At 53.7% G+C, this 16,858-nt stretch overlaps 7 protein-coding genes across 7 annotated transcripts; 2 read left to right on the forward strand and 5 right to left on the reverse strand.

Moving 5' to 3' along the window:
• Positions 1-17: 17 nt before the first annotated feature.
• BO97DRAFT_459810 (acetate--CoA ligase) lies at positions 18-2,495 on the forward strand (the record flags this gene model as incomplete). The annotated part of the gene is made up of 3 exons (XM_025699306.1): positions 18-47; positions 362-1,819; positions 1,892-2,495. 3 exons carry the CDS (start codon positions 18-20, stop codon positions 2,366-2,368), a joined length of 1,965 nt encoding a protein of 654 aa, XP_025548035.1. The 3' UTR covers positions 2,369-2,495.
• Positions 2,496-3,180: 685 nt separating this feature from the next.
• BO97DRAFT_437329 (monooxygenase sphC) lies at positions 3,181-4,418 on the reverse strand (the record flags this gene model as incomplete). Its single annotated transcript, XM_025697839.1, has 2 exons — positions 3,181-4,051; positions 4,399-4,418. 2 exons carry the CDS (start codon positions 4,416-4,418, stop codon positions 3,181-3,183), a joined length of 891 nt encoding a protein of 296 aa, XP_025548036.1.
• A 722-nt stretch (positions 4,419-5,140) lies between these two features.
• On the reverse strand, positions 5,141-5,678 carry BO97DRAFT_193189 (Dabb family protein). The gene is made up of 2 exons (XM_025690485.1): positions 5,476-5,678; positions 5,141-5,377 (listed from the first exon to the last, which is right to left on the reverse strand). Exons 1-2 carry the CDS (start codon positions 5,575-5,577, stop codon positions 5,165-5,167), a joined length of 315 nt encoding a protein of 104 aa, XP_025548037.1. The 5' UTR covers positions 5,578-5,678; the 3' UTR covers positions 5,141-5,164.
• Positions 5,679-6,167: 489 nt separating this feature from the next.
• On the forward strand, positions 6,168-7,738 carry BO97DRAFT_459834 (sterigmatocystin 8-O-methyltransferase). Its single transcript, XM_025699307.1, has 4 exons — positions 6,168-6,485; positions 6,549-6,834; positions 6,892-6,938; positions 7,018-7,738. The coding sequence occupies exons 1-4, from the start codon at positions 6,249-6,251 to the stop codon at positions 7,729-7,731; spliced, it is 1,284 nt and encodes a 427-aa protein (XP_025548038.1). The 5' UTR covers positions 6,168-6,248; the 3' UTR covers positions 7,732-7,738.
• Positions 7,739-8,840: 1,102 nt separating this feature from the next.
• Positions 8,841-12,068, reverse strand: BO97DRAFT_480377 (uncharacterized protein; the record flags this gene model as incomplete). The annotated part of the gene is made up of 3 exons (XM_025700750.1): positions 8,841-9,610; positions 9,803-11,189; positions 11,632-12,068. The coding sequence occupies 3 exons, from the start codon at positions 12,066-12,068 to the stop codon at positions 8,939-8,941; spliced, it is 2,496 nt and encodes an 831-aa protein (XP_025548039.1). The 3' UTR covers positions 8,841-8,938.
• A 454-nt stretch (positions 12,069-12,522) lies between these two features.
• Positions 12,523-13,669, reverse strand: BO97DRAFT_459854 (uncharacterized protein). Its single transcript, XM_025699308.1, has one exon. It carries the CDS (start codon positions 13,625-13,627, stop codon positions 12,749-12,751), a length of 879 nt encoding a protein of 292 aa, XP_025548040.1. The 5' UTR covers positions 13,628-13,669; the 3' UTR covers positions 12,523-12,748.
• Positions 13,670-14,210: 541 nt separating this feature from the next.
• On the reverse strand, positions 14,211-16,420 carry BO97DRAFT_193241 (lysophospholipase family protein). The gene has a single exon (XM_025690486.1). The coding sequence runs from the start codon at positions 16,250-16,252 to the stop codon at positions 14,345-14,347; it is 1,908 nt and encodes a 635-aa protein (XP_025548041.1). The 5' UTR covers positions 16,253-16,420; the 3' UTR covers positions 14,211-14,344.
• Between the last annotated feature and the right edge of the window lie 438 nt (positions 16,421-16,858).

Genomic DNA, 16,858 nt, shown 5'->3' on the forward strand with positions numbered 1-16,858 from the left:
CAGGTTGACGCGAGGACATGACACCCTGGAATAGACACCGCCACGTTGTACACTCACACCGCTAGTTGCTTTCATTATGGGCAGTTTGATCATATACAACATATCTTTCCCTCTCAATGTTTCATTGATAGACTATGACATAGGATTAGCTTCCTCTAGCTCTATCGTATTACCTCGCCCGGACTTGACCATGACCGTGCCAGCTTCGGGAGAGAACGGAACTGCTGAGGGGACAGTTGGGTGAGTTTGATCGATCTCAGAACCTGTTGTCCTTATCGAATCCGATGGACCAGCCAACTGATCGCGCAAGGCAAACAATCATAGCGCGATACCTCCACATGCCTCAACTGATCCCGAGCAGCTCCACGGGGGGCTCACGAGCTTTCAAGAGTACCAGGAGCTTCACCGCGAATCGATCGAGAACTCGGGGGAGTTCTGGGGGCGAGAAGCGCGCGACCTCATTTCCTTTCACCAAGACTTCACCGAGACCACGCGAGGCAGCTTGGAGGCGGGCGATGCCACCTGGTTTACGGGGGGCCGCCTGAACGCGGCCTACAACTGCGTTGATCGCCATGCCGCAACAAAGCCCAACCAAGTGGCTATCATCTTCGAAGGTGATGAGCCTGGGACTGGTCGCACGATCACCTACGCCGAGCTCCAAACCGAGGTCTGTCGGGCCGCAGCCATGCTCCGGGCATTGGGGTTGCAGAAGGGAGACCGGGTGGTGATATACATGGGGATGATCCCCGAGGTCATCATCGCGACGCTGGCCGTCGTGCGGCTGGGTGCCATACACACCATCATCTACGACGGCTTCTCGGCTAATGCTCTGGCCGGCCGAATCCAGGATCTGGATGCAAGACTGGTCATTACTGCCGACTACAGTCGACGGGGCGGCGTATATCTCCCGATGAAGCCGGCGGTTGATGAGGCGCTCCAGCAGTGTCCCCGGGTAGAAAGAATGTTGGTCGTTCGCCACCAGCCGCAAACACAGCCCCTGGTAGCCTGGAACTCGGAGAGAGATGTCTGGTGGCATGACCTACTGGCCCAGACAGTCGTTGATGCAGACTTAGCCCCGGAGTGGGTGGACGCTGAACACCCTCTCTTTGTGCTCTACACGTCCGGGTCAACTGGCAAGCCCAAGGGGCTGGTGCATGTCACCGGAGGCTTTCTGGTCGGCATCGCGGTGATGGGCAAGTACATGCTGGGGCTGCGAGAGGGCGATGTGCTCTTCTGCACCGGCGAGGTGGGCTGGATCACCGGCCTGCTCTGCGGGCTGTACACGCCGCTGCTCCTGGGCCGTACCACTGTCATCTACGAAGGCAGTCCGATATATCCCTCGCCGCTTCGTTACTGGGAGATCTGCGAGCAAAACCGTGTCACCCATTTCTACGCAGCTCCTACCGCGCTCCGGCTGCTGCGCATGCTCTCGCCTCCGGGGGAGGTCCCGCTTCCGATGACCCGGTTGCGTCTTCTTGGGTCTATCGGGGAGCCTATAGCTCCCGAAGTCTGGAGCTGGTATCATCGCAGCATAGGCAAGGGCCGAGCTCACCTGCTCGACACCTACGGGCAGACCGAGACAGGGGCCTTCCTGATGGCGCCCATGGCCGGAGTCACACCAACCAAACCCGGAAGCTGTGCCTTTCCTATCTTCGGCATCGATCCGGCTATTATTAGAGCCGATGGCGATGAGGATGACGAGAACACGAGGGCCGGCGCGCTTGTGATTCAGAAGCCCTGGCCGAGTCTCGCTCGTACAGTCTGGGGTGATCACGAGAAGTTCATGACCTCTTATCTTCGACCCTATCCTGGCTGTTATGTATGTTTTACCCATTCCTTTTACTATCTGACTGTAAACTTCGAGAAACAGGAACTAATCGTAGACAAATAGTTCACCGGAGACGGCGCCCGCCAGGACCGCGACGAATACTACTGGATCACCGGACGTCTCGACGACGTGGTGAACGTATCGGGCCATCGTCTGTCGACCGCGGAGATAGAAGCAGCTTTACTCGAGTTAGCCCTGGTGGCCGAGGTCGCTGCCGTAGGTGTCGATGACGAGCTCACCGGCCAGGCCGTGGTGGTCTTCGCCGTACTCAAAAAGACGGCAGAGCCTCGGAAACCTCCGCGTGCAAGCGAGTTGACCAAACAAGTCGCTCTACGCATCGGTTCATTCGCCAAGCCGCGAGCTGTGCATCTAGTTCCCGACCTTCCCAAGACTCGGTCAGGCAAGATCCTCCGACGAGTGTTGCGCAAGATCCTGGAGGGCGACTTGGCAGGGATCGGGGATACGTCTACCATGCTCGCTCCGGATGTCATTCAAAGTGTGGTCAAGGTTGTTAATCCGAGGACCTTTGCGCGCAGATGATGGAATGTTGGTAAATGCCTACGATCTACGTGGGAGATGAATTTGTTTCACAAGGTGAAACGTAGTTGTTGGAACTATGGAGTAGGGCTACTCGGTAGGAATATTATAGACGACTTGAACTTGTGGGTCTATTGCTTTTAATCCTCCTATTACATAGAACCCTCTATCCATTGCCTTCACAGTCTTGTTTGTTTTCCCTTGTTTGACAAACTAGGGGCCACGTCGCCGACTGTCCTGTCAGTATATTCTTGATGTGTCGCTGCATGCACCGAGTCTCTCCTACATCCTTGGGTAACCAGCCCCAAGGAACTTCGCCCATATTCCGATGGTGGCCATTGTGACATAGCCCATGCCGCACTCCAGTGTGTAGCTTTACAAGGGATATTTCTTCTGACTTACGCCAGGATTCTCGTTCTCTTCGTGTATATGCATGCGCGGACGCGACCTAGATGTCGTGTACCGGACAACAAATTCAAAGACGCCCAAAGTTTCAATTTCTCGATGCAGTGACTGGCAAGGGGTCTTGATTATTGGTTGTCTTTCTGCATCATCTTAGCTGTCAGAGACAATGAAATTGTCTGCGTTTGACCAGAATCTAAGGGGCCGACAGCGATAATTACTAGGCTTCTACAAACCAGAGTAGGAAGGGTAACTCTACGATTCGAAACGACCATAAAGACAAATATTTTGATTTAGCGGGTTAAGCAAAATATGGTCAATTCGACCACACAATCACAAACCGCCAGTAGGATGATGCTTGGCTAAGTGCCAAGCAAAGGCGAGCAAAAGGGGCTTAATCTTTATTCCTCAGCTCACTGAGGGGGCAGGGGCACGTTGGACTTCAGGCCAATAGCCTTGCCAACCTCATCGTAATCACTCTGCCACAGACCACCGGAGCTGTTGGAGTACTGGGATCGCCAGGCGACCATCTTCTGAGCGAGCGGGGTCATGCTCTCGACGATGGGGCGCGGGATGATCAGGGGGTAGCACTCCTCCGGGGTCAGGTAGCTGGCCTGGAAGGCGAGAGAGATGCCACGGCGCCAGACGTCGGATGTGCGGTTCTCGCCGCCGCCGTGGACCAGGCGGCCGGTGAAAAACAGAACGTCGCCGGGCTGCATAACGGCGGGGACAGCCATCTCCTCGGTACCCAGCTCCTCGTAGTCAGGCCAGAGGTGGCTGCCGGGGATGGCGCGCGTGGCCCCATTCTCAGCAGTAAACTCAGTCAGCGAGGTAAAGAAGCTGATCTGGATCTCGTCCATCGCGGGGCCCAGCTTGGTGAAGCCGGGGAACTCGGCCGTGTCGCGGTGCAGCTCCTGTGGCTTGCTCTTGGGTCCAATCTCGATGACCTGCGCTGTGCACATCCAGTAGTCGCCGGATTGTACCCGGAAGACGGCCTCGCACAGCTCATGGATCAGTTCATAGTTGAGCACCTCCTCGCGAAAGGTCCGGCTGAGCGTCGGCAGGTTCGTCAGCCGCCGTGTGTTCTCGCCGTGAAAGTCCTTGATCCAGTCGCCCTCACGGTTTGTGCCGACCTTCACCTTGGCTAGGTACGGGTCAACGTCCCTGTTGATGTTGGCCACTTGCTCCGGTGTGAAGAATCCTTCGATGATAACACCACCATCCTCGCGGAACATTTCAAGGATTTTCGCGGCGCCCGCAGAGGCGTGGATGCGGCGAAGGCCTCTGGGAGCAGCGGTGATTGTCATGTTGGCTCTGCGAGTTTCCTCTTCAGACTCGAGGGGGTGGAGATGTGGAAGTGGGAGGTGAGTAGAAAGAAGAGTGTGATAGATGATATCGACTGCTCAAATAATCTGGACTACTACAGCAGATATCGCTCCGCCACCCACACTCCCTAATATATCCAGTCATAAGCACCCATCGCCTGCAAGATGATGTTATTCGACGACATTCGGAGGGTGCGGTGAGCTGGGAGGAGGTGCAGATTCGCGAAGATCAAGCAGCTTCCTTGCTTCGCGTCAGAAATTTACTGGGCGGTTGCAAGTGCAGAGCCATCTAGGGCCTCACGGGACGATGGCATGCTAAGCGCCATTGAGCTGTCACCACGTCGTCCGCTTTGATCTGCATCTGGCAGCCTTCCTTGTTCATGGCTGATAATCTGGGACATACCCAGAAGCCATATTGAGTTTGAAGAGCTGCACAGCGCAGACAATGTCGTTCCGCACGAGACGCACTCCATATATCTGAACAACACACGCAATTCCGAGGGCGGAACAGTGTACAGCACAGCGATAAGCAGGTAACCTGTAAAGCCTGATTAGATCGTGGCACCAGTGACAATTCATGTTCTGCAGACTTGGTTGTATGATAGATCGGCACATGTAAGGCGCACGCGAATCGAAGGAGTGGCACAAAAACGACATGCATGTGTCTGGCCCGCAGATTTCGTATGACTCTGCTGTCGTCTTCAGTACCCCTCCACCCCGTACCCCTCACTCTAGATGTAATCGAGCATAAGCCTCGGTTTCTTTTCAATTGGGCGCGTACGTGGTAGTGAAATCCTGCTCCCCCGCAGAACGCGTGTTTCTAATCCTGCCCAAATTGCGTCTGCCATAGAGCTCCTTGCATCGGATATGATAACGTGACACTGCTATTGACCCTTACAGGTCCTGGCAGGCATTCCCCACCGATACCTCACTTCCCAAAATGCAGCATACATGTGTGTCAAAGAATCTAGCTGTGCACAAGCGCAGCAGAGCTACAGTGCAATTGAATAATAGGTTTCTGTTCCATTGCCTTCTACATACACACTTGATTATGATGTCGCCCAAGATGCCCTCACAGAATACTCTCGAAGTAAGTCGTCATGATATCCTGTTTCAGTGGAAGAACGACGGCCTTCAATGCTTTGTGCGCCTCGCACTCCTGATCGTAAAATTTCATATCATCCAGCGAAGCGAACGCGGTCTTGACTGAGACGTTCCAGCCCTGATTGCGCGCATCCGGAAACGACTGGCCAACGGCGGCGTTGATGATGTATGGCTTGCCGTCCTACGAGCAGAGTTGTAAGATGTTAGTTCTCTTTGATCTGCAGCAGAACATAGACACCTAGCCGGAGACGCTTAACAAAATCTGAGACCCCAACGTACCTTGGTGGCATCGCGGCCCAGGATTTTGAACTGCTCCAGGACCTTCGGGATGTCTTCTTCGTTAGGGATCTTGAAGAGCGTGATGCGTTCAATCTGCGGCATTGTTGAACTTCTCTAAGGCGAGTAGGAAACACTTTTCAGACAGTGGAAGTGCGATTAAGGAGGTTGGGCAATGCTGCGGTAAGGAATCAGGCGAGGGATGGGGTGGATGAAAAAGTAGTGAGCTTGATATCTAGGCTCTTTTATTTTCAGGCCGAACCTAGATATGTCAGAAGCTGAAGAGTAGCCATGGAGACGCAATCAGGGCTCGGTCTGTGGTCATGCCTGAAGTGGGAAGTGTTGGGCACCCTAACTGCTGCCTGCATGCATATGCGCAACTACCGGCTGCGGGGTCAAGCCTTAGCTGGAACAGCTGGCAATCTGCCCTTCTGTCCTTCGCCTCGCTTTGGCCCCTTCACTTGTCAAGGCATGTATGAGGGGTTTTTGAGACGCTATCGGTGCATGAGCCATGACGAGTAGTCTGAGAATGTGGGGCCACCCTTTATCGCGGCGCCGATCGCAGACATCTTCGGGATTGCAGTGAGGGGGGTAAGAGTCTCGTTCAATGACACATCGGTGAGGGTATCAGACGTTTGACCTAGGAGTTGGGTGCCAAAGATCGGGTTGATGCTGAGTGATGTGCGATCATGGTATGATAGGTAGTATTTGTTGTGAGCTCGGTGCCGTGAAACCAAGTAGAGCAAAATAGGCTCAAGTCCTCTGCACCCTTCAGAATGGACAAGTCAATGGACCTCTCTCGCCTTCAGCAACTTGCTGCAACTATCAGCAGTAATACCACGACAATCCACGACTACCTTCAGGCTCATAATGAACAGCTACCCGCCTGGAGGCCGGGGGCGCAGCATGACCTGCCCGCAGAGGTCAGTCCAGCTCAGGATGCCGCTCTCGACGCCATCCATGAGCTATACGGTCTGTTGATCAGTCCCATAAACGCCTTTCTGGCGGCCTCGGTAAGCACGCGCATGGCTTCTGCTTCAGGTCAGGAAAGGCGCTCACTGCAATTGTGGGAGTAGCCTTACAATTTGATGAGCATCAATGTGGTGGAACGCTTCAAGATTGCCGACAGCTTCGATGCCAGCGAAGAAACGAGCTTCGAGCGAATTGCTGCCGCCTCCGGGCTCAGTCCGATGCGTGTGAAGCACATTATCCGGCACGCCGCCACAATGGGAGTTTTCCGCGAGCTGCGTAAGGGCATCGTTGTGCATACGCCGCGCAGCCTTCTGTTGCGCTCCGGCACGACAGAAGCAGCGTTCGCGGCCTGCTCTATCGAAGACACCTACTCCGGTGCCCTCTTTGTAAGTTAGTGTCCAGCAATTTCCCTGATTCTGGGGCTGATGAAGCCGGACGAGCAGGCAGCACAAGCATGGGAGAAATGGCCGAACTCGGATGAGCCCAATGAGACCGTATGTATTCTTCTCCCCCTACCCACGGAGTACAACGCAGACAGTGAGCAATCATTTTCTCACTAGCTAACTCTTGCAGGGCTATAACCTAGCGCACAAGACAGACCTGTCTAAGTACGACTTCATCCAACAAGACCCGGCGCGCGCGGCCCGGTTCGCCAAGGCAATGAGCATGATCGGCCAGGGGCCGGGATTTGCGGCATCGCACCTGGCTCGCGGCTACGACTGGTCTCAAGCCTCGACAGTCGTTGACCTGGGAGGTTCAACGGGTCATATCTCGGCGGCGCTGGCGGCGCAGCATCCGGACCAGAAATTCATCGTGCAAGACTACGCGACGACCATAGCCGGGGCGGCGGCCAGGCTGCCGGGCGAGGTCGCTCCACGCATCAGCTTCATGGCTCATGACTTCTTCCAGCCCCAACCGATCGTGGCTGATACCTATCTCTTCCGCTGGATCCTGCATAACTGGTCCGACAAGTACGCTATCCGGATCCTGCGTGCCCTGATTCCTGCCCTGAGGCCCGGCGCCCGCGTCGTGATCAACGACTATTGTCTGCCCGAGCCCGGGGTACTGCCGCTCTGGAAAGAACGCGAGGCTCGCCAGATGGATCTCTTGATGATGGGTCAGTTCAATGCTTACGAGCGCGATGCTGAGGACTGGCATGCCCTAATTCACCGTGTCGATCCGCGGTTCCGCTTGCTGGGTATCGACACCCCTGTCGGCTCACATTTCTCCATCATTGTCGCCGAATGGGTTGGCGGCGTGATTGAGGGGGAGTCCAGTTCGACGTAAGTTTCATCTATCTGCTATGGTGTCTAGAAAGCATGGAAGTCAGAATCTAGAGCTCTATCAGGAGAAGAGGCATACTTGCAGAGTATAAAACTGCGCTGGTGACGAGCATACGTTTGCTCTTCGTTTGACAAATTCATCATCATAAATATGAGGTTAAACAACCCTTTCATGAATTTCAAAGCTTTATTCAATTTTGATATTTGTCGAGCCCAATGTCTCTCTATAAGTACCTGCAGCTAGTATCACATTTTTAATTATCGTTAGGTGCCTACGAGTTCAACATCTCCCTTTATTATTAATTGCTGTAGCTCCAACCTGCTCAAACTTCATTTTCCTCTTTGACTCTGCGAGCAGAGACCAGAACTGCTTCCCATGAATAGCCTACCCTGACTACATCAATCGATACACAAGACCCACAGACGAAGATCGGTTTATTCTCCCGTGGTGCGGAGAAAGCTTTTTATCGAGAGCGTTACTGGCCCTTGAAATCTTGACAGCCAGGGCGTTCTGTGCATATATTGCAGACATCAAACCAGTGATTTTCGCATGACATGCTCTACCCTCTATCCAAGCGGGTAAACGTAGTGACTGTTTACTGTGTGCTTACCCTGACTATCGCTCGATGAATAATACTAGGGCGACGCATCATACGATAAGTTGCTGTCGCGCATGCGAATGGACAACTGCTCTGCTCTGCTCAAACAAGGGCTAGGCATGAATTCTTGTACGTGAGATCCCAGAGCCAAATACCACATCAGGATAAGGACGTATATGATATAATGTGGATATGCTAGAAATGGGGCTGTAGTGGACTTTATTTTCCCGGTTGATGTGATGGTCGGTCGCATTAGACTACATATGGGTTTCGGCAATATATTTCCTTGGGGATCATCAAATAGAAGTTACCTGAAGTGTGTAAGCGTTTTTGAAGTCTCAGGGGTGGACTATCTTGACGTATTTTATGAATCTTAGTAGTCAAACTATCTGAGTTCTCAAGTTATTAATATACTTAGTAAATTACCTCAGATTATAGGGGCTGAATTATCCTGTCTGCATTTGATCTCATCGTCACTATGGGTATCAAAGCATATTATGCCAAAAACAATTTTCTGACTCCACTTGATGGGCGATGAGAAAGAAAGAAGAAGAGAATGAAGCTCGTATATGACGACAGGGGGTCTGTGAGACTTCCAAGTTGACCCCGGCCTCAATCATCTTCGTCATCTGCAAAGACCTCCTCCATAGCCTGCAGCGTCAGCAAGGGCTGAACCGATGGCGCAAACAACTCTCTCATCTCGACCAGCTGCTCTGGCGTGAGGTCCTCCTCGTGCACAAGATGCCAATCAATCATAAGCTGAAAAGGAGTCGCAACCTTGACCGGGAATAATACCTCCAAGAATTGGCGTAAAGAGACTAGGTTGTTGTTCTGCTGGAAGAGCCGTCGAAGCGACTCCGTTGCCTCGAGTTGCGCGAAATCCGACTGCAGCCGCATCTGCCCCTGCCGCCCCTCGGTGACCAGCTCGATGTCATAGAGCTTGGTGCTGCCCCACTGATATTGGTGGCCCTCGTCGACCTGCAGGTGAATGCGCGGGTCGCCCCCGCGGAGCAGAAATAGCGCGAACAGAGGGAGAAGCAGGCGGCGGCTTTTGAGTCGAATGCCTCGGATGAACACCTGCCACACGAAGGATAACCAGTAGGAGATTTGCACGTCGTGGCCAGATGGATCCTGAATAAAAGCGCCTTGCTCCAGATACACCGATAGGATATTGACCAGTCCGTGCGTGAGCCGGGGCTGACCGATGGAGGTGGACCCAACGGCCGAAGTAATCAGAAACTCAAATGCGAGATGTTGCATCAGGTCCCTTATCTCGCTCTTGGACTGAAATTACCAGTCCATCCCGTGCCACGCCGCCAGAACTCGAGTCATCGTTGCACAGTCCGCCGAAATGGTCCGACCCAATTTCTTCTCTCCTCCGTGGGCTCCAGATAGCACCTGAAGTTCTAGCAATTTCGGAGAATCAAGTCCATCGACAACCTTACAAAAGCTCTCCAGAAATACGGAGAATCTCACTCGGTCGAAAACGCTCAGCCGTGAAAGAGACCTCCTCATCAGTGCACAGAGGTCCCTGGAGAACGCTTTAGTGGCAATATACCATCCGGTGCCGACCCCCAAAAATGCCTTGAAGTATTCGCACGGAATAGCACGTGTCCTAAGGTGGGCCAACAGGGTCTGGCACAGTATATCCAGGATATCAAAGCCTTTGATATGTGCCTCGACCTTGACCTTGATCTCTTCACTGGATAGGAACTCCAGACTTGACCGATGAGTAGGCTTGACAGTAGTGTTGAAGGTCGGATCTTGTTCCATCCAGGTCGAATCGAACGGGTCGCCCGCGTAGGATACCGAAGTGGTGGAACAGATCTCGAGCAGTCCTCCACATTTTCCGTAGATCATCCGTCGGACTCGTTCCAATCGTGTGCTGACTTTGCCCGTCTTTCCGAAAGTAGACCCGTACTCCAGCGCAAAATTGGGGCTCGCAAGATAGTCCGGCAAGAAAGAGAAGCGGAACAATGGCCAATTCTGTGGACAGCCAAGCGCCATCGAGATCAGGGAGTACGCAATCCTCGGGCTGTCCTGCTCAATAGTGGCCAGGATTGTGGTAAACAAATCGTGCAGCTCATTAGGGAGGGAATCAATCTGCTGTTCCAAATCCTCGAGTAGATCACCACTGAGCACACTATGCTCGACCCTTTGCAGGATCAACTTGATCCACAGAAAGAGGCCCTCAGGCCTGCTCGTAATGGTTTCTTCTAGTGACTTTCTTTGATCCGGTGTTCCAAGCAGAACGTAAAGTTCGTTCTGACCCAGCCGGCTCCGGACCACGCTCAGGATATCAGATTGGGTTACTTCATGTAGTCGCAGCCTCGGGCCAAACTTGAAGGCGTCTTGAAACTCAATCTCCTCCCGACTAGACACACAGACTTTGACATTTGATGATCTAGAGATAGTCCAGCGTTTCAAGGTTTGTGTCATTTGAGTGCGGTCTCCCTCGAAGTCATCGAGGCCGTCAATGAACACCGCGATTTTGTGTGTAGAATAGATGGAATCGCTTTCTATCAGCGTGCTGAATGCAGCAAAAATCTCACTGTCGTCGTCAAGAACCGGCTGCATTCCACCGATGGTAGCGTTCCACTGCCTGGGTAACAGGAGCGGTATCAACTCCGTTGCCTGTGATACAATTGAGTAAATGATGCCTCGGACCAGGCCGCGAAAGGTCTTTTGAAGAGCCTGCCCGGGCTTCCAGAAGAAGAACCTGGCTACCACCAGAGTCTTGGTGGCCGACCAAACCTGTAAATGCTGTTCCGTTCTCTGGTGTCGGCAAATATATTTTATCAACGTGGACTTCCCAGAGCCCGGCTTGCCAGAGATATAGAAGATACCAGTCCCCTCTTCTAGCCTGTGCACGAATGCCTTCTGGGTCTCTCCCGCAAATCAGAAGTCGGACTAGGCTCCTCGGACTTGCCATCTGTATTCAATAGCCAATTGAACGTAGCCCTGTGAGCATCATCCACGTCGTTAAACCGTTCATTCATCCCCTCGAAGCGCAAGATACCGAGAACGGAGCTGGCGCGGACATTCCACAACGCTTTATCAGACAGTCCGACTAGATGCTGAATCCTACCCCGAGAGTCGCTCTTGTCAACACAGTCCGTTGCCAGGACCCGGCGCAGTGCTGTGACGTTCTCCCGAAGCGAAGCCATCTCGGCCTGATTCGATTGCCCATATCGGACCAATTCATCCAGACGTTGTCGAAAGTCGAGTCTTTTTCACGCCTTCAGCCTTAGCAATCGACTCCGACCAACTATAGCGAAAAGGGAAGGAGGAAAAGGAGTCCTTACCTGGCGGAATTGGTAAGAAACAGATTCAACTGCCTCTCGTAACTGGATAATTTGTTCTGCAGCTCCATCTTCCGTTCCTTGCACCGCCAGTCTTGCCACATCACCTTGGCTATCTGCGCCGCCCTGCCGCGATCGCCTTTCACACGTAGTCCATCCAGGAGCTGCTGCAACTCATCGGCCACCCCGCAGCATTCGACGCAGAGATCGTGCAGAGCCCACTCATCCGGCCGGAGAGCCCTGTCGACCGATACGTGTTGCTTTTGCAAATAGGCCACGACCTGCCGGAAGCGGGCATTCGTCGCCGCCAGGTCTTCATTCTGTTGCGTCGCGCCCGAGGCGGAGCGGTAGATCCTCTGTCCGTGCTTGACGACGTGAATCCCGATCCCGAGGAAGGCACGAATATTGCCAACTAAACCAATGGCGTTGAACGGATCCATGGCGATGATGAAGACCACCTTTGGTAACTGTCACGATTTCTTCTTTAGTTGACAGTTCAGCCGTCCTTTTCCCCTCACATAAGCACCAAGCCAGTAAAGGCGGCGGTGAAGTGGGCAAACCAGCGCTGTGATCGGGTTGGAACCGCATGGCTATGTGGCCTTAGCTGCAGCTTTAGCGCTTATCCAGCCAACATACAGCCTGTCTGATTCGCACGCTGCCCAAGGGGTGCGTCGGTGGTTGTTTGGCATGAGAATTTATATAATCCGTAGAAAGAAAAACAAATTGTGGTTGTCTGCGCTCGGAACTGCTCCGTGTTCGATAAAGTATCGCCAAAGGACGGTCGGCCTTTTGAACAAAGACACTCATCGATGAATTCAGAAGTTGAACGACCGTAATCTTCAAGCAGGAAGAAGTCGTTCTGGACACGAGGACGATGGAATTTTTAAAGCGAATACAAGGCGTAAAATGCTAGGTATAGTTAGTCATGCTTAGAAGAAATGGGAGAACAAAATGGGAATACAAATGAGAATAAGTTTCATACTACAAGCTTTTGATATCAGGGGAAAAGAAAATCCTATTGTGATGAGATGATGGCCGAAACAGCAGAATCTTACCTATCATCCCTTGCCAAACACCTCGTGAGCTCAACCGATCCATCAAAGCCACCCCCACTATCCTACTATCTCGAATCAGCAGAGAAGTATTCCGACGAGGCGAGGCTGTAGAAAGACTCAGTAGCAGAGCCCTCAGGACTGTCCGAGGCAGACTCATTTGGTGCAGTGGGCTGCGGAGTGACCGTGCCGGAGCGATGAGCACGATCTTCACGATCATCTTCGTCTGCTTCGTCATCTGTCTGGGGAGGTGCGGGAGCAGCGACAGCAGGAAAAACACCATTAACCTGAAGGGTAGCCGGAGGAAGAGTAGCAGCAGCGCTCTGTTGGACGTTAGCAATACCCGTAATGGTACGGGGACGAAGTGGCGCAGTCGCACCCGCCTCTCGGGCATTATGGTTCAAGATGACCGAGAAGTAATTCGCCTGAGCGGGGAAGTCCCACCCGCTAAAGGCACCCCCGAAGGTAGGCCCCCAAACGACCGCGTTCACGTTGTCCGACAGGTCGAAGAAGAAGCGCAGGATGAGAAACTCATCGGCCCACCAGTCAAACGAGTCCTGGCCGCGGCAGCCCCAGAGGGCCGCCAAGCGAGGGCCCCCGAAGGCGCGGACCTCGTACGTCCAGAAGCTAACCCGGCCGTCGATGACGCCGCCGCCGGCGAGTATCATCCTGGGCGGGATCGCGTAGTTATGGTCGGTCGCTGCGCTCCACCATTCGCGGTAGAGTGTGGCGGCGTACCAGGCGGGTTCATCAATGGGGGCGATAATGAAGGTGAAAAAGGGCCGACCGCGCGTGAAGGCCACGATGATCTGGATGTCGGTGGGGATTCCGTGCTCACCCCAGGGCCTACGCTGGGTGATGTCGAGCAAGCTGTACGCTCCTAGAGGAGCGAGGCGGCTGGCGATTCGGTCCCGCCAGCAGGGAATCTCGATACTGGTTTCTGCCATAGTGTTTGAGATTAGGTCCGACTACTCTTGAGTCTGTTGAGCGTACGGAATCGAGATCATAGCCTTCTTATAAGTCTCACCTGATGCTGTGTCGTTCTCGAGAAACTCCGGTCCAGGAGCGCGCCAGAACGATATATGCTATCAGTGCCGGTGGGCGTATAAATAGCTTTTGTGTAGCAATGTTTTGTTTGTGATCATACGGGTGTTGTCATCTTTGTCTTCGTGCCCAGTAAGGGTTTGACCGAGACAAATGTTGAGTGTTATATCGATTCTAAGACGGAGCCTTTCTCTTAGCTAAAGGCCATTTCCTTCTCGTGCTTTCTTATGTATCCATGGAGCCGAGTTCGATCCGGTCAAGCCCCCAGTCTCAGATGGTTGCCCACTCGAGTTTGACCGAAGAGAAGACCAGTTGAGCAAGGCAATAACCATCAGCCGAGATTGTGCCTGACTCTCGAAGGAACCAAGGTTTCCACTCGAACCGAACCATGTTTGGGGAAAGATCGCCTTTGATGCCAAAAAAAGTCTATTATCGAGGAGGCAGAATTCTATCCAAAATGTACCATTGTCCCAACTCCGACACTAGATCCTAAGCAATAATACCGAAAATACAGCCATCAATCGTACCTTCATCACATCCATTACTATCAACAGCATCTTCCAAAACTATCAATGTTTGTACATGAAGCTTAATCTCCCTCCCAAAATTCACAACTCCATCTAGTAAGCCAAAAACATAGTCACGGCAAAGGCCAGACCGGCCGCCGTGCGGTGCAGGACATTCTTGCCGGACCCGCTGGTCGTCAGGAACATGGTGGGCTCATACTCGCCCGGCGTGGTGCTGTTGGTCGTTCCATTCCAGCAGTAGTCGTTGAAGCAGGTGGTACAGATCTCGGGCAGGGTGGTGTTAGTGCGGTAGGTCGAGCGCTGCAGGATGGCACAGGCGACGCACGACGTCCAGTTCGAGTCGAGGGTGCCGTTACCCTGGGTCACCACGTTGTAGCCGTTGGTGATGACGTTGTCGCGCTCCTCGTCCGAGTAGGTCAGCTTGAAGGTGGAGAAGTTCGAGTCGTAGGTGTAGGGCGAGTTGGCCAGGTAGACGACGAGCGGCGCGGGACCAGAGAGATTCTTCGGGTCGCAGCCGAAAAAGGTCGGGCGCTTGTTCAGGCCCAAGTTGACGAAAGTGTTCACGTCGGGGACCGGGGGGAAGATGGTGCCGTTGCCAATGCCAGAGCTGTTCAAGCTTCGCTGGTAGGTGGCCACCAGCGAGGTGCCGTTAGGCCAGAAGGAGTCAGTATCAGCGGACGAGTCAATTGCAAAAATCACGTCGACGTGGCGGTTGGGCTGAATGAGCGGGTGCAGAGGGATGTTCTCGCCATCCTCACCACCGTCGACAACATCCAGGGACGGGGTGGTAGCGTAGTCTTCGCTGGCCTCACGGTAGCCGTAGAACGGGTTAGGGGAGTAGACAGCGATGTCGTCACCCTTGTCACCGAGATCTTCGAGAATATCGGTCAAGGCATTCTTAAAGATAGTCGGGATGCTGGTGCTGTTGATCTGCAGCAAGAACTGGTTGAAGAGGGTCGAGGACGAGCCCATGATGAAGCCGGCGTTGTCGAAGCCTCGCACGCAGGTGCCGTTCTCCGACACCTTACCGTTCTCGAATCTCGAACCCATGTATTCCAATGGTGCGAAGGCGTAGACAGTCGGATCCCAGGAGCCGAACTCCCACGGGGTCACCTCATAGACTGTAGCGTTGCTCTCGATGATGACCTCACCGGGGTTGCGGCCGTCCATGACAACGATCGGCATCGGGTACTGGCCGTTCTTGAAGTCGTCCATCAGGGAAATGGAAGACCAGGTGTAGTCGGCACCACCGTTATCCTTGGAGGAATTGACCAGCTGGAAGGAAAGGGCGCGACCCCAGTAGTCGGAGAACGAAGTGTTAAATCCGGCACCCGACTTGCCATCGACCTGGTCGGTAATAGTCTTCCAATACTCGTAGGTGCTCAGAATCTGAATGGTGTCGTAGTTGGGACCCTCGAGCAAAGACTTGGAAAATCCCCAAACCCGGTCGCTAGCTTGCAGATTGCTGATGGTGGAGAAGTTGTTGACGAACATGGAGCCGACCAGCCAGCTACCACCACTCAACCCGGAGACATAGGTGGCCGACTGCAGCAGGCCTCCCAACTGACCAGCGTTGGTGGAGTTCTCCGTGCGGCTGTCGAAGGCCTTCAGGCCACCCGCGCCGTTGGTCAGCGCACGGTAGCCACCACCCGAGGCAGCCACGGCAATGTTGGGGATGTTAGAGATGTTGCTCGAGTGGGTGTTAAGATAAGAGGTGACGTCAAAGCCACTTAAGTTCAACCGACCGAGGAAGTCCTTCATGGGCTGCAGGGTGACCTTGCGGCGCACCTTGAGCCACTCGGTCTCGTTAGTGGAGAGAGTATCGGCGTCGCGGATGCTGGGCCGGGTGGACGGGCACGTAACGTTGTCGGGAGTGTAACCATCGGGGGCATTGGGAAGGGCCCGGACCGCCAGCTCGAGGGCAGGCTCGACAGCGGCCGGAGGCAAAGTGGCGGCATTGGCGACGCCGGCCGCTGCCGCGACGAACAGAGATAGCTTCATGATCGACAGGGGAGAAGCCAGGGGGGAATCCTGACGATCGGAGAGCGAGAGACAGGCGTCAAGGACGAGAGAAAAAGAGGGAAGGAAAAGATGCAAAGGGAAATCCCTAATTCTCTTATATTGGAGGAGAGGAACAGGCGATCTGCGGACCCCCCGGAAAGCCTTGGGCGATGCAGCTCCACTGGGGCCGAAAGAAATTGAGCTGAAAGATGGGTCTGGCGCCGCATGGCTGCTCACTAATCGGTTCGAATCCGAATCCTGGATCGATTGCAGCTATGCCCGAGCCTTCAAGAGGCAGAGAAGCCCATTCATTCCGCAGGCAGCAACATTGGTCTGATGCTGATTATCCCTGGATGGTTGGTTGAGGTTTCCAACAATGGGGCCATCCCCAGAGGAAGGGGTGGTTCTTCAGTCTTCATGATGTCACGGACCAAGCGAGATAGTACCCAGCATGAGGAAGGGCGAATGAAGATGGCAGGTGTGTACGAATACGACTGAAGAGCAGGCACTAGAGAAACTAGTGAGTGTCAAGTCATCAACCCCTGAATATTGGGAGATTGGGAGTTCGTGCGAGAAGGAATGGATCGAATGCCAAGTCTCCCAATC

The sequence above is a fragment of the Aspergillus homomorphus genome, assembly GCF_003184865.1.
Source record: "Aspergillus homomorphus CBS 101889 unplaced genomic scaffold BO97scaffold_43, whole genome shotgun sequence".
NCBI classification, from domain to species: Eukaryota; Fungi; Ascomycota; class Eurotiomycetes; order Eurotiales; family Aspergillaceae; genus Aspergillus; species Aspergillus homomorphus.